This window comes from Leucoraja erinacea, chromosome 24 (genome assembly GCF_028641065.1).
Source record: "Leucoraja erinacea ecotype New England chromosome 24, Leri_hhj_1, whole genome shotgun sequence".
NCBI classification, from domain to species: domain Eukaryota; kingdom Metazoa; phylum Chordata; class Chondrichthyes; order Rajiformes; family Rajidae; genus Leucoraja; species Leucoraja erinaceus.
Window position 1 is genome coordinate 11219704 of NC_073400.1, and position 16787 is coordinate 11236490.

At 38.1% G+C, this 16787-nt stretch overlaps 1 protein-coding gene across 3 annotated transcripts in view; it reads left to right on the forward strand.

Moving 5' to 3' along the window:
- Positions 1-16787, forward strand: part of LOC129708645 (protein phosphatase 1 regulatory subunit 12A-like) — a 171374-nt gene that overhangs the window by 134139 nt on the left and 20448 nt on the right. For 2 of the 3 annotated variants that reach the window (XM_055654530.1, XM_055654531.1), the window contains 2 exons: positions 13780-13796; positions 14359-14503. In XM_055654530.1, the coding sequence (XP_055510505.1) occupies positions 13780-13796; positions 14359-14503 (162 nt within the window). Of the gene's footprint in view, positions 1-3616; positions 4030-13779; positions 13797-14358; positions 14504-16787 lie in introns of those variants that run through there. The other variant, XM_055654532.1, reaches the window with a different exon arrangement.

Consider the following 16787-nt stretch of genomic DNA (forward strand, 5'->3'; position numbering starts at 1 on the left):
AGAACCAGTAACCAGTAGGAAAAAGTTGTGCGACATTCAGAATATTCATTCGGCACCAGCAGTAAAAGATAAATGTTCAGGCATGGGTAGGTAATTTTCTAAAATTTGCCAGCAATTTGTTTAACATCTGTATTCAATCTTAAAGCTTTTGCTTTTACCTACAACAGAAGTGAATATCTTTAAATTGTGCATGACCACCAAATTGGACATGCTCCAGTGAATCAATATTGTGTCCAGTCTTACAAGCCCACGTGTTGTTCATGGAGTACACAGAACATGCATAGAAAAGTACGCAAGAACATGTCCTGTGACTCAAGATTTCTATGCTGAACATAATGTAAAATTAAACTAATCCTTTCTGCCATATCCATCCATTCATCCATTTGCCTATCTCAAAGCATTAAAAAAGCCACTATTACATCTGCAGCCACTTTGTGGTGTCATTGTAATATATCCTATCTTTAATCCTCTTCAATGGGTTCCCTACTGCTGATGAGGTGCGACTGTCTATATTTTCTTGAATTTTCGCTATTTCTCTTAAACAAAGGAACAACACTGGCTAATCTCCAGCCCTCCGGGACTGTGCCTGTGGCTGAAGCGAATTCAAATATCTTCGTCAAGATGGAATGATCTCCACTTTTGCCCCTCTCAATAATGAAGGATAGACCCCATCAAACCCTGGGGACTTATCCACCTAATGCCCTTCAAGAGATCAACACCACCATGTTCTTGATCTGAAAATACCTTGACACATGTCCATGTTCTTCTAGGTGAATACCGATGCAAAATACAACATTCAACCCCTGGAACTTGGAATTGTCAATCATGTTCACCGTGAAACCAAGTCTCTGCAATGGCCACAACATCATAGTTCAGTGCCCTGATCCAGACTCAGTCCATATGCTTTAACCACAATGCTCCTTGCGTTGAAATAAACGCACTGCAGCCCACCATTCTCATCTTGCTAAATAACCTGTCCCTGCTTGTCTTTCCTTTGAGACTGACTTGTCATAACCTCTGTATTCCCATTAATCCCTGTAAGGATAATGATTTCTCTGCATTTCAAGTGGAAACCGATCCCTCGTGCAGATACTCCATGCCCTTGAAAAGAGCCTAATAATCCATGTGCCTGAAGCCCTCCTTCCTGCATCAATTTCTTGGCCACACAGCTTTCTATTTCTTGCATTGTTAGCATGTGGCACAGGTAGTCTTCCTGAGATTACAAGCCTGATGTCCTGTTTTTTAACCAACTGACTGACTCCCTATAATCTCTTTGCAGAACCTTGACTCCCTTCCTATCTTTGTCATTGGTACCAAAGAGGACGGTTACATCTGGTTGCTTACCCTGCCCTCTCAGAACGTTTTGATTGAATTTAAAAGCCATCTTTTTTTGAGAGACTTTTTTTGCCAGTTCCAACTTAATTGTTGTATTCACCTATTGTTTCTTACTGGACAAACATGCTGAAGAAACTCAGCAGGTGCGGCAGCATCTATGAAGCGAAGGAAATAGGCAACGTTTCGGGCCGAAACCCTTCTTCAGACTGATGCAGGGTGGGGGGCGGGAAGAAGAAGAAAGGAAGAGGAGGAGCCAGAGGGCTGAGGGAGAGCCAAGGAGGGGAGGAGACAGCAAGGGCTACCAGAAATTGGAGAAGTCAATGTTCAGGCCACCTGGAGTGCAGATTGCCCAAGCGGAATTTGAGGTGCTGCTCCTCCAATTTCCAGTGGTGCTCACTCTGGCAATGGAGGTGGCCCAGGACAGAAAGGTCGGATTCGGAATGGGAGGGGGAGTTGCAACGCTGAGCCACAGGGAGATCAGGTTGGTTAATGCGGACGTAGCGGAGGTGTTCAACAAAACGATCGCCAAGCCTACTCTTGGTCTCACCGATGTAGCTTAATTAAAAAGTCATATATGAAAGATCAAGCTGTAATTTTGATCTCCTAGGTGTATTACAAACCTTATAATACTTACTGAACTGATTGCTATAATTGCAGATGATTCTTTGTAGAAAATGTGACAGCAAAATGGCCATTTTTTTTCTCTAGAATTTAATCAAAAATTAAGCTGTGCTGCTTTATGTAAGAGATTGTAAGGAAATGTGCTTTGAAACATACACGCATTCAGAAGATTTTTTAACCTAACACATTGTAAAACCTCATGCCCTTTTAATGAATCTCATATCTGCACATTGCAGAACCATTGTATTATTTAACTAATTGTTTTTGTGCCTTCCAGCACACAATGGAATACTCGAGGAATATTCCTTTGACATTCAAGGAAGATATTTGACCCATTGTTCTTGTCGGGTTTTTTAAATAACTATATTGTCAACATCCCTACTCGTTTTCCATTGTCTTCCAACTTTCTGTTGCAGATTTATATAATTACAAATCACAAATAATTCTGATTTGTAACAGCTACCAGTAACTATCCAAACCCTCACCATGTTGCAATTTTATTCATATTTAACTATCAAAGTTTTTGCTAATTACCTTAAAACCGTTCTCAAAGTACTGACACTTCTGGCAGTGGAAACAGTTTCTCCCTGCAAAAGTACTTGAAGCACCTTTAATAAATCTCCCAACGTCAGAGACACTAATCCCAGTTTATTACATGTGGAGATTCTCAAAATCTTTGATACCATTCTGGTAAAATTTCTTGCGCAATGCCTTTATAAAGCGCTTATGTCATTACTAAATTGTGATACCCAGAATTAAAAATCTAAACGGTAATTTTGAACTGCTTATCTTCCTTATTCTTTTATTCCATCGCTGTTTCTGAAACGATATTTACTTTGCTATATTTTTGTAGATGCTAACCATGGTGGAAATGTCTGTTTGAGGACAGGTTATTGGTCAGAGTAATTTTAGAATTATTCAGATTAGTGGAAAATTGTTTAAATACTAATAAATGTTAATGGTCAGTAGTAATTTGTCTCGGCTGCAAAGCAGATATGATAGTGTTGTGAAAGAAATGGTCTAAATTGCGTTCATGTGTAAAAAAAATCTCACTTTTTAAACACGCTTCTATTATCGTGGACAAAGGGATGGACTACAATGAAAGGATAATTTTAGTCATTGTGAGAAAATGCATACAATTTATACATTAAAACTTTAATTTCACCAAACGACTGCAAAGAGTTAATTGTTGACTATGGCAGCTTATTCCACTGAATGGATGAAGCTGTTCAAAAGTAACTGATATTGTTCTATCTTCTTTTAAATCTGAGAATGTCTACCTTCTGAACCAGTGACTTCCTTGTTAAAACTATTGATCCTATATGTATGTAAGGAACTTTTAAGGAGTTTCTTCCTCAGAGGAAAAAAAAACTTAAATCCCATCTGAAACCAAATGGTGCCTTTGGCTTCACTCCAGCATTCCTTTTCAAGTCAGAAAAAAAAAAATTGGAATGTCAAAAGAAAGCAGTGCTTGAAGCAGTCCAGCTAAGGCAATAAGTACAAAACAGAAGTTACTGTGTTCGTACATCATCGAGAGTTGCTGCAGTCCTTGATGTGTGCAGAGTCTCAAAATGAAAAATTGTGCTTTGATATTTATCTCAATTTAGTCTTCATGTGACACAGTTCAGGTAAATTGAAACTATTTTCCTGCAGCTGCAATATTTTGAAAGACAGTCCTTTAGGATTTTGTTTGTCGCTTTCATCTTTTTTTTTTTCAAATGCGCTGAACTCTTGGTGAAACTGAAGAAGAACAAAATTTAACTTGAGGACCAACAATTTTCATCTAACGGTCTTATTTTCATTTTGCCTGTCAGCTTGCAATGTTGTAAAGAAAAACGTATGCATTTCAGTTTTGGATACAGTACCAACCAGTTCTGAAGGCAGCGTGTTAGAGCACAGAGGAGACTTGCTCAGCAAAGTGAACACTATCACTGTACTGATCAGAAGCGGATATCTTGGATTTGGTTAACTATGTCAGCGCTATATTCTAGGAGTAAGGACCTGACGAGAAGCAGAAAAACACAGCCAGAGACACCACCTTGCGCACCTTCACCCACAAGCAAGACATTTCGAGTAAGCAAACCATTGTCTTTCACTGGAGTGCTCTGGTACAGTAAGAAAGTGACAGTGAATGTGCAACAGATAAACCATTGGTTGGTAAAAGAACCTTGAAATATCTGTCACACTTGGTCTTTAAGCAAACTGTGTTCTATTTATGGTTATGGAGAATTAAATAGTTGCATATTGTTAGTATATTTGGATGTTTCAGATAATTTAGACTGATTATGTTCTCGTAAAGATCCACGTTGAATTAAAAACATGCTGCCGGCTTTTCCCACTATCTTAAACAATGATTGTTTACAGCCTGCTCGCGACTTGATTTTGTCAAACGGACTGAATTGTTAGATGGAGTTAAATAATATAACAATCAAATGCAGGGATTTTGTCTGCTATCCTGTGTTTTGTAAGTCCGGTTTTTATATGGTTCTGTTTACTGTTTCATTCGGACAAGTCTGAGCTCATGTTTTCCTTTCCAGTAATTGGCACTGACACGTATATGCATCCCCAAAGGTTTCACCTCGGTAATGGTTATTAATCGGCATTTTAAATACAGCAGGGTGGCTAATAGGTGAACAATCCAAAGGAAAATAATGAAGTTTATTGCAAACAGATTTATTTAATGTCAGTTCTAATTGGGTGGCCTCCTTAAGCATATACAGGGACAGTTTCTGGGAGGTTTTTGTGGAACATTGATGTCATAATTAGAAACAGCTGTAAGTGCAATAGGCACAGTGCTGGTTAACTTTTTGAGTAGGTTGGAAATGAGGGGAAAACTTGCTGGAGATACTTGGCTTGACATAATTGCAAATCTTAACAAATTTTTGATCAAAAGACCACTTCGAAACCATTGGATTTGTTGGTTGCGCGCTTGAACGCTTTTTGCTTTTAAAATGGATCCATGAAAAAATATACTTGGTGAAATTCAGTGACTCGTTTGCAGAATCACAATTCTTAATTTCCTTTCATGCATATGCTCAGTAATACATCAGTAACTGTGCTTGAACAGTTTATTCATAGTAGATTTAAATATCATGTTTTATCAGTTTAGGCAGGAATATATTTGGTGTTCAATGAAACTTACTTACATTTGATCTACAAAAATAACATCTGTTTTAAAAGCACCTAGATAATTAAAAATTGAATTTCAGATTGAACTAAAATGTTTGCTAACAGCCACACAAAATGAAGAAAAATAAGTAGCTAAGGAGGGTACATTGAAATATCTTAAGTGTTTACATTTTTATGTATTATAATAACCGTAGTTTTTAAATTCTGCTGTGAAGCAATCTTTCATCCGTGGGTAGTACTTTAGCTTGCATTCGCATTTCCTAATTGTTTTCTTCCTTTAACACTTGCTTGGGTTTATCTTGGTCACCTTGTGCCTTACGACGTGACATTTGCAGTGCCAGTTCCTCATTTCATTCAGGAATAAGGATGCTGAAGGACTACCTAGCCATGATGGTTATTGCTGCCACTCCTGGATGTCTTTGTCCAATGTGCAGAGATACTCTTCCAATTTCTAACTTGTCAGTAGTAAACATTCAGTTTATATTTGAGTGTGTGTACAATTGTGGTGCAGCACAAAAAAAACTTTTTCTGTGACTTCCTTTTTTCCTTTCGCTTTCCTTTTCCTCTTTCACTTTCCTTTTCCTATCCCCTACTCATTACCTAATTCACATTTTGTCTTTCATTTTTGTGGTCTGTTTTAATGTTTTAATTTTAAATTAATTTTTCATAACATAGAATTAAGGATACATTGGGGTGATTAAAATTATTGTGCTTGTTGAGTTTGGATTTTATTTTTAAAAAACACATCCAATGCGAACAGTCCTTCCGACCTAAAAAATTCACTCTTAAATAAAACTGGCCAATAACGTTTGATTTTCGTGTGGTTACTAACATTAATACTGCCTCTTAACCTGCTGCTGTGAGTTTGAGAATTATAAATATTAATTCAGATTTATTAGGTTCTATTTATTTAATTCTATTATCTAAGCAACAAAAAAAACATGTGTAGTCAGAAATAAAGTTTAAATATTAAAATTAATTTGCGTAAGTCTATTTCAGTTTACAGGTGGCTTATGGGCCTGTCCCACAAATGCGACTTTTTAGGCGAGTACAGGAGACTCTTGAGCTTGCCACATGTTCGCTGGTGGTCTCTGGTGAGTCTCTTTCATGGTCGTGAGGAGTTCTCGCATTCTGGGAACAAGACGAGTAATGTCGCCGCAAATTTTTCAACATGAAAAATTTTCTGCGACCAACAATTGGTCGCCATGGAGGTAATCGATAATCCTGTAGTCGTAGATACAGTTGTAGTGCGGTAACCATGTAGTTGTAGGTAGTCGTGAGTAGTTTAAAGGGCCTGTCCCACTTGGGCGTGATTTGCTCTCCATTTACGCAACATCATTTACGCATCACGGCGCGCGTGTCATGACGTGCACGTGATGCGTGCATGGTGTATGGTGATGTAGGCAGTGATGCACGTTGTGCGCGACGCCCCAGGGTTTTGGGATGTACAAAATCTTCGAGCGCCATCTGCGTGACGCACAAATGATGCCCAAGTGGGACAAGCCCTTTAGTTAATCACCTTTGCTGACCATTCATTTTCATTGGCTCATTGTGGGGAAAAAACGTAAGCATGAGTTTTCAGAACCAAGGATAACCGACCGGTAATGTTAAATGTCCCCCGAACTTCAAAGCGGTGTATATCTGGCTTATTAAAAGTTGTCTCCCCTCTTTCTTTCTTCCCCCCCCCCCCCCCCCCCATCTCCCCTCCAACCCCCCCCCCCCCCCCCCTCTTTAAAGGACTTACCGTACATTGTGCTAGCCGTCTTAATTAAAGTGCCAACCTTCCTGTTCATCGCTGTGTGTGTCTGTATCACCTTGGCTTTGCACCGTGTGAATATCAGACAGCGCTCCCTCCCCCCCCCCCCCCCCCCCCCCTTTGCCCTGGCCCCTGCCTTTGCGATGTGTTTGTGTGTGTGTTCCGTTCTGACAGTCGCCGTTCCTGTTCCCGGTTTTTCAGTCGCCAGCAGTAGGCTGAAAAATCACCTAAGTGGGACAGGCCCATTAGTCGGAAGTACTCTTGCCTCTAAAACAAATGCGTAAGTTCAAGTTCAACTCCCGAGACCCGAATGCAAAATTCTCAGCTGGCACATTCCATCCAGCGCACTACTGAGGAAGTGCTCTACTGTCAGAGATGCCACCTTCCAGGCACTTGACTGATGTTTTCAGATGAATGCAAATGAAGTTATTTCAAAGAACATGGGAGCCATCCATATTAGCCAAACAAACTATTACCTCAATGGACTACTTTTTAAAAAAAATTTAAATCAATCTTTCTGGCCATTATCGCCATAGTGCAGAATATTTTCCATGCTTCCAACACTGCATTAGTAACTACATTTCAAAATACTTGATTGCCTACTAAGTGCTTTTGAGATGGCCTAAGGACACTCAGCACATCAATGTGCTGGTAATTTATCGGACTGGGAAGAGAGGAGCACTGTCTCTTTTGAAACCTCGAACTTGGCTGTTGATTTTTTTTTTCTTCGAGAAACTCTAAACTTAGAAATATTATGAATTTAAGGATATTAAATTATGCAATGACAATGGCAAAAGTATTCTTTGAACTAAGATAATTTGGTGTGGCACAACTTCTTCAAACTATTTGGTAGAATTATGCTTTCTGAAGTTATCATTCACAATCGGCATACAGTATTTATTTATAAAAGCCGAGGTTTTATTGTTGATGTTATTTCATATTCTATTCTGCATATAGAAAGATTTTATCCTAAACATTCTCCCCTCTTACACAATTATGTAATTACACAATTACACACTCCTTTTGCCACTGATAACTTGACAGGCAGGGCAGTGTGATGGCTTTCGCAAGTATTGAAGGTGTTAAAGATATAAAAAAAGCAGAGTTTGATTGCTTTGGAGTAGCCCTCACATTGTTTAAGGTAAATCACCATAAGATTTTGGAAGCAATTTACATTGGTTCACTTGATATTTGGTATTTCTATACCATAATCAATATTTTTGATACCATACTGACCAGTTGTATTTTAGAGTAGGTTACCAGGATGAGCTTCACTGTTCTGTTTCAGCGCAGATACAGTTAAACACTCTTGACTCTTGAGCAAGAAACCAACAGATTGTTATTTTGAGTACAGGTCCACCACCGATTTTCTGACAAGTGATGATCCAATACCTCCTTTCATCCAGACAAATTTATGAGAGCGCACTTGAAATCCTCCAGGAAGTCCACCCAGAAATGTGGTACCTAGGCCGGGTGAGACGGCCGATCTCAACCTCATCGGGTCTTCTGCACCGACCGGTGCATCAAATTTTGCTCTCTGCAGCCAGAGCTCTGGAACTTCAGCCCAGCCAGAGTCAGCAGGTCTGTTCCCGTAGACTACATTCGAAGCCGTCTTTGCAGGCCAGTATCTTGGCTACCTGGCAGCCAAGGTGGACTATTCTGGTACCGTTGGACTCTTCCCGGAAGTAGTGACATCTGCTGGTCCGGCAAAACAGACAATCCAGAAAGGCTATGGAACCAAGGGTGCTGGAAAAAGTTGGTGGTGAACCTATAATTCAGGAATCTTGGTAGTAGATAATGTTTTTTTAAAGCTGATTGCATTTAGATGTGAAATTACACAATTTATTTTCCATTAAATAAATTAATAAGCCCATCTAAAAGAAATGTAGTTGGCTCAATTGAAATTACAGACTAAATAGCTGTATTTATTCTGAACATCCATTGAATCATAGATATTTATGGCACAGGGAGATTATTTGGCATATCACATCCACGTTGGCAAAAATGGATCTTGTTTTAATCTCAATGAACCAGTATGCTAGAGTGCCTGGGAAGCTCTTTGCTTGAGAAAATGCCTTTTGCTTCTTAATCTAACCAATCAAAATGAGCAGACCCTTTGTCAAGCAGCTATACCGTGCTTTAAGTGATGCCATTAGCAATACAGTATATTTGTTCTGAAAATATAGGGATATTGCATTGGTTTGCAGGCTAGAATTTAAAAAAATTCGAATTGTTCTTGTGGGTCCTTGCACCAGAGATTACAGCGGTGGACAAGATGCATCTGTCTTCAGTTACATCGTCTGTGGGAGAAGGGAAGATTGTCCAATTGAAGGAAATGTGCCTTCCTACATCAATCCAAGTTTGTCTTAAAATAGCTCTATATTTATAGAGATTTAGCTGGGCTGTTCTAAACATTCATTTAGTAATAGTGTGAGTTGAAGGAGAACGAGTCAGGAAAAGGAGATTGTGATGGCAGGAAAAGGAATATTGTTTTGTTGCAAACTCCCGAAATTTTACTTTTACTGACAAAGAAACTTCACCACTGGTCGCACGGGAAGATTATACTCAGAATATAAATCAGTTCAGTATTTCACAAAGTATCTTGGACTAAATTTATGAAACAAACAAGAATGCTGAAGACGGATTTTGACTCAATGTCACCCATTCCTTCTCTCCAGTTGCCTGTACTGCTGAGTTGCTCCAACATTTTGTATATCTGATTTAAACCAGCATCTGTAGTTCCTTCGTGTACATATAATGCTTACATTTTCCTTTATCAACATGTCAGTGAAGACATTTTTTGTGGCTCCCTTTTTAAAAAAAAAACAGGTACTTTTTGAACAATGTGCAACTTTGAATGCTACCCTCTAAATGGAAGCACTTTGTACGCCTATATCCTTGGGGCTTATTAAATTAATACTGAACCAAAACATTTCTTTCAAGATACAGTTAGTCATTTTGAAATTCCTCTAGTGGCATTGATTGTTCATTTGTTAAGGAAGTAATGTTGGATTGGGCTCTGACATTTTAACTATACATTAGGATCAGTTATAAGACAAGCATGTGATCTTTCTGATCTAGCTGGTCAGCTAGACATTGCATGTGACGGTCAGGATCTTTGACTGTCAGTGGAATTCTTTACCACAGAAGGCTGTGGAGGCCACGTCAGTGAATATTTATGGCAGAGATAGATAGATTCTTGATTAGTTCAGGTGTCAGAGGTTATTGGGAGTGGGCAGGAGAATGGGGTTAGGAGGGAGAGATAGACAGGCATGAGTGAATGGCAGAGTAGACTTGATGGGCCGAATGGCCTAATTCTACTCCTTATGATCTCCAGCATTGCAGGAGCTACCTGGGTATATTACATGCCCACATCCTGGAGTAAACATTTTGCGCCAGACTAAACTAGCAGTGGCATTCAGTACATATTACCGGCTGTAAAGATTTTTTGAATAGATAAAGGTGTTGTAATCCATTGCTTAACTTAAAACAGCTTGCTGGAAAGAATGACAGGAAACAATAGTAACTAAAATTCTGTTCAACCATTTGCTGTTTTTGAGTCCTTGTAATTTTGAACTTAACCTCCTGCGTAGTGTTTTGAATGTTAAAGTTAGATGCTGCAATTTGAATTGGATACATATTACGTTAGACAAAGGAACTCAATGTAGGTCAAGCTTGTACAAGTTATGGATGAGACCGGTTTAGAAGGAAATGGGTCTAACGCAGGCAGGTGGGACTAGTGTAGATGGGGCATGTTAGTCGGTGTGGGCAAGTTGGACTAAAGGGCCTGTTTCCATGCAGTATGACTCTGACTCCAAGTATCACATTAATGAGCGGCATTGTGAATTTTTACACATAAGTTCATGTCGCAGAAGCAATGTTGAAGGCTCCTGATTCCACTGTTTGAGGTTTCAAAGGCTGTGAAGTCAAGTCACTGGGCAATATATTACGTGCTGATGTAATACTTGAATTTAACCATTGGAATATTTGGAAAGATGGTTATTTTCATTATTAAGCGTGAGTCAGTCAGCTATTGGCAACTTCCGTCCTTCATAATAATAAATACAAATGCACATATTGGTTCATAAAAGTACCAAATGAAAACTTGATCTCTTTTTTAACTTATTAAAACTGGATAATTCCGGTCTATTTAGCTGATGAAACAAACGCACATTTTGAAATACTGTGAGAAACTCTGATCTTTTTAGAAGATATTACAGATAAATTAATTTTGTCTTTTCTGCTTTGATCTTTTTACTGACGTCACTTATGTAAGTATTTATCCAGCGAGACACATGGATTTCTATTTTCCATTTGCTAACTTTATCTAACTTTCATCCAAACTTCTAAGCTTTGAATAATATATAGACTTAGAAACATTCTTAAGGTCGGATACAAACTGTCACTCCACAACTGAATTCACCATTGCATCCAGTGGTGGAGGAGTGACCTGATGAAGAGCAGTTCTGGATGCACTTCACATCCAACCAATAGATTTATGCCAGAGAGGGCTGGTGTCTGATTAATGACTTTGTTTACATGAGGTCATTGAGCCTGTGGAATATCATACATATTTATACTTGATTTGAAATGTTTTGTTGGTTAAATCTTAAATGTATTCATTTTTAACTTTTTATTCAAATCCAATAATATCCATCTCCGTCTAAAGCAGTGGTTCTTAACCTTTTTGGCATACGTAGGCGCATACGTGAACAAAATACTGTATGTGGGATCTACCTTTGTTAAGTTCTTAAAAATGGGCTCAACAAATGGATATGTTATTTATGACCCCTTCTTGTCCCCCGGTAAAGCCCCAAACAACCCCCAGGTTAAGAACCACTGGAAGACATCTAAATGGCCAAAAAGCCTTTTTGCAGCCTTTAACAGAAAAGAAGCTGCTGTTCAGCCTTCCACAAGAAGTACAGCTGGCCGAATTTAAGCAGAAGCTTTTTTCCACGATTACCCAGCCTGATAAGAGTCTTATTTTCCACATTCAAAATTGAAATATGAGAACTGTGAAATTAGTTATTTAATGAGATGACTCAGCAAAATTAGCAGATTAGCAACTGATTTGTGTACCTTTTGTTTAAACAAATCCCCCGTGAATCCTTTTTTTAAAAAAAAGGGAAAGATTCAGCTTCATTTTATGCAGTTTTCTCAGTACCTTGCATTCTTTTTTGATTTATGTAATCTTTCTTTCAGCCTAAATTTTCTTCCCTGCTTTTTTAAAATAATCAAGGTGTGATCTTCAGGTGTAGTTTCCTGCTTTCCAAACACCTTGCGTTCAAGTTGACTAATTGAAGGGGAAGTTGGGAAGAGACCTCTATTGAGCACAAATACATGGACCCAGTATGATTTTTGTTTTGGTGTTTTAGGAATTGTATACAGAGCCCTATAAGAAGCAATAATAAAGCAAAAGTACTGACAATGAATACGGAGGTCTCCAACACAATTAAAAAAATAAAGATACTAAAGTTTGGGGATATGTTAAATGTGATCTCTCACTTTTTTTTACTGGTGCCTTTTGGAAACTCTCAAAAGGGCACAAATTGCATGTGATCTTTTTGTGTTTTCTTCCTCTTCGCCTGACCACCACTTTAAACGTCCAACCTCGACCTCATTTCTAATATGCAGCATGTCCCAGTATGTAATTTTTCTAAAACAGAAGGGGCTTCAATAGTGAATTAGTAAAATGGTAACTGTCTATAATCTGATAATGTGTCAAATTATCCTTCGACTAAATATTTTCCTCCTTCCAGGTGCAATTTTTCTGGAGAGTCTTTGCTCCGTAGTAAATTTTAGAGAAGTATATTATCGTTATTCTCATGAAGGAGGGTATACTTAAATTCCAAATAGCAGTTGTTATGAGTATCTTGGTCATCTCTTCCCATTCAAATGCTAATAATGAGAGCAGAAAATAAGATACATTTAATAAAAGTACACTTTACAACCTTAAATTGCAAATGAAACATGAAGTTCTTTATAAAACTATGTATTCATTGAAAGCATATTTTGGTATCGTGTTTTTGGACTTTGCTTTAATTGATGGTAATGGGCTTTTGGTAAAAACAGATTTTAAGGAGACATTATCATTAGTATGCTATAATGCAAGAAACTGAAGACTGCGTATGACAGTTGTGTAAAACATTTTACAAGAATACTTAACCAATTTTGGATTGGAACGTATTTTGAAGGTTATTCAGCGGAGACAGATACAGGAAATACCAGTACACAGACATTAATTGCAGCATGAAGAATAAGTGATTAGCCTTGGAATACTGGCAATATGTATTCTATTTCAAAATTCTCGTCCCTAATAAAATACCACATATATTTGAATTTACTTTCACATATCTTTACTTGAACTTTACTTAACTGGAGTTGCACATCCTCTTAATTTGGAGAGTAAAGTTATGTATTTGTTAATTAATTGCATGGTGGTAAAGAGTCCTCAATCCTGATCTGTAAAGGTACCACTTGTAGTGTATTCAGCTGTTTCCTCAGCCTGGTTGGATGCAAATCATGAGCTAGCATAGTACGTTTCCTCATCCAGAGGAAAAAAAAATAGTGTAACATTTTGTTTTGCATATGTCTCTAATCCCAAATAGAACTTGATTTGACCAAGTGTTTCCAGACACATGATGTATTTCTGTGCCAAACTTTGAACATCAATAATCTGTCACATCTGCTAGCAGTTCCTTTGGGTTTAAAGATCCAGCATGATAGGCTTCAAATGAGCTATGTCTCTAACAATCAGATGATGTGTTCTGTTCTTGAGGGGTTCATATTCACTTTCTTTACTCACAGTATTTGTGGGTTCGGATTGAAAATCTGCTCTATTGTGATGCTGATTTAATTTCATGCCAAAATCCTAATTCATCAGCAAAACTTTAAATTGTCTCATTAATATACTAAACAATTTTGTTTTAATTTTGCAGCCTGATCGTCTCAGCAGGTAAGAACATTTCCATACCTTGCAAATACTGTAACATTCTGTCCATCCATTTTTTAGTGTTGTATACGATACTTCTTTCAAAATTAGCTAACTTTAAAGGAAAAATAGTTAACCTTGGTCTTTGGCATTGCCAAAATATTCATGCACCGTTTTGTGGGAGAAACGGCAAAAATATTTGGACGTGAACAATTTCAATCGTTGTTTTAAGTTTTATGTTAACATTTAGTTCAGGAGAAAGCATGTCAAAATGTCTTAAATTTTCTTGACACGTAATAATTTTCGGATTAACTGAAAACTACCCTGTTAATAATACCATATTTGCTTGCATTTTATGAAGAAATTGTACAGATCTGATAAGTATTTAATTTATCATTAAATAATGGAATAATTATGAAGTGTCGATGTATACTCTATTGACACTTAGCCTCCAAGTAAAAACAGTCCTTTTGCGATCTGAGTCAGGGGTGTATTGTTTTGGATCATTAACAGGGATTTGATTTGATGTGTTTAATATGGCAGTTATACAGCTTAATTGTGGATTTTGGACTGCTTTTGCTTTCAGGTTGGATTCTGGATCATCAAATATCTCGACAGACATTTGCAGTGATCGTTTGTTGAGTCGAACAAGTTCCTACACGCGCAGGGAGAATCGATTGGCATCCCTAACTAAACCAGAGCAAGACAATGCTATAAAGGATTATAAGAAGGTAGCTAGCAAAGATGGCACACTTTGATATGCTATCACCAACAATTATGATATTTATGAAAAATTGCACCAAATTAATTATTTACGAATGCTTGACTAATCTTCTGGAATTTTTTGATGATGTAACTACGAAAATGGACAAGGGAGAGCCAGTGGATGGAGGGTACCTGGACTTTCGGAAAGCATTTGATAACGTCCCACATAGGAGATTAGTGGGCAAAATTAAGGCACACGGTATTGGTGCTGACATGGATAGAAAATTGGTTGGCAGACAGGAAACAAAAAGTAGGGATTAACGGGTCCCTTGCAAAATGGCAGGCAGTGACTAGTGGGGTACCGCAAGGCTTGGTGCTAAGACTGCAGCTATTTACAATATACATCAATGATTTAGATGAGGGGATTCAAAGTAACATGAGCAAATCTTAAGATGACACAAAGCTGGGTGGCAATGTGAACTGTGAGGAGGATGCTATGAGAATGCAGGGTGACTTGGACAGGTTGGGTGAGTGGGCAGATGCAAGGCAGATGGAGTTTAATGTGGATAAATATGAGGTTATCCACTTTGGTAGCAAAAACAGGAAGGTAGATTATTATCTAGATGGTGTCAAGTTTGGAAAAGGGGAAGTACAACGGGATCTGGGGGTCCTTGTTCATCAGTCAATGAAAGTAAGCATGCAGGTACAGTAGGCAGTGAAGAAAGCGAATGGCATGTTGGCCTTCATAACAAGAGGAGTTAAGTATAGGAGTAAAGAGGTCCTTTTGCAGTTGTACAGGACCCAAGTGAGACCACACCTGGAGTATTGTGTGCAGTTTTGGTCTCCAAATTTGAGGAAGAACATTCTTGCTATTGAGGGAGTGCAGCGTAGGTTCACAAGGTTAATTCCCGGGATGGCGAGACTGTCATATGCTGAGAGAATGGAGCGGCTGGGTTTGTATACTCTGGAATTTAGAAGGATGAGAGGGAATCTTATTGAAGCATATAAGATTATTAAGAGTTTGGACACCCTAGAGGCAGGAAACATGTTCCCGATGTTGGGCGCGTCCAGAACCAGGGGCCACAGTTTAGAAATAAGGGGTAGTCCATTCGGGGAAACACATTTCACACAGAGAGTTGTGAGACTGTGGAATTCTCTGCCTCAGAGGGCGGTGGAGGCCAGTTCTCTGGATACTTTCAAGAGAGAGCTAGATAGAGCTCTTAAAGATAGCGGAGTCAGTGGATATGGGGAGAAGACAGGAATGGGGTACTGATTGTGAATGATCAGCCATGATCACATTAAATGGTAGTGCTGGCTAGAAGGGCCGAAGGGCCTACTCCTGCACCTATTGTCTATTGTCTGTTAATTAAAGACGTGGCAAAATATTTAGTTTGAAAAATACTTTAATCTATTTAATAACACTGGCAATTGATTTGGAATCGTAAATGTTTCGTGCGTGTAAATGTTTCTGTGAGCTAATTGAATTGTTTGCTCACAGGAAGGCTAAATTATTTGCAACCCACGAATCAGGATGGGTCGATGCTCAAACCTTTATCCAAAACAATAAATGTGCTATTTGAGGAAATCTGTTTTGCAATATGTTCATCCAGTACCAATAATAGGTAGGCATTCTCCTGTGAAATTAGTTATTTGGGTTGCTTAAAATATAGCAAGAGCATTAAGCTGTTTCTACATATTAGAAACCTTAATTATTATATTGCTGCATTCCTCTTCTCCTTTGATTCCTAATTGCTTTCAGACGCCTTGACTGTAAATGGTCTTCGCAAATATTTCTTTAAATTTTGTAAAAATCTGTTTTGGGTTTGGAAGATTGCAAAATTGCAACTAAAATGTGATATAATTTAGCATTTATTTTGTATTTTTAACTACAACTAAATATGATTGTGGTCTAAGAGATTACTGTAACATTGGGACAATATAATATACCCTGTCATTCATAAATGTTTATATACTTACATACATCTTATATTTGGAAACCCATCTCTGGATTAGTGGGGGGGGAGGGGGGGAAGGGGAGGGGAAGAGTTACATTTGCAGCATTAAGGTTGTTTGTCTTAAGTAAATAGACATTTAAGTTATTGGTCACCATGCAAGGAAACTTTAAACCTGTGTGGGTATATTTTGGTATTGAATACTAACAAGAAAAGAACAATATTATCCTCTCTGTACATTACAACTGAAGCATTAATTTTATTACAAAAATCAAGTGGATCATAAGTAATTAATAACACCCTTCATTAATATTGTGTGCATGATTAAATAGTCAGCATAAAGTGGTCTAAAAATAGG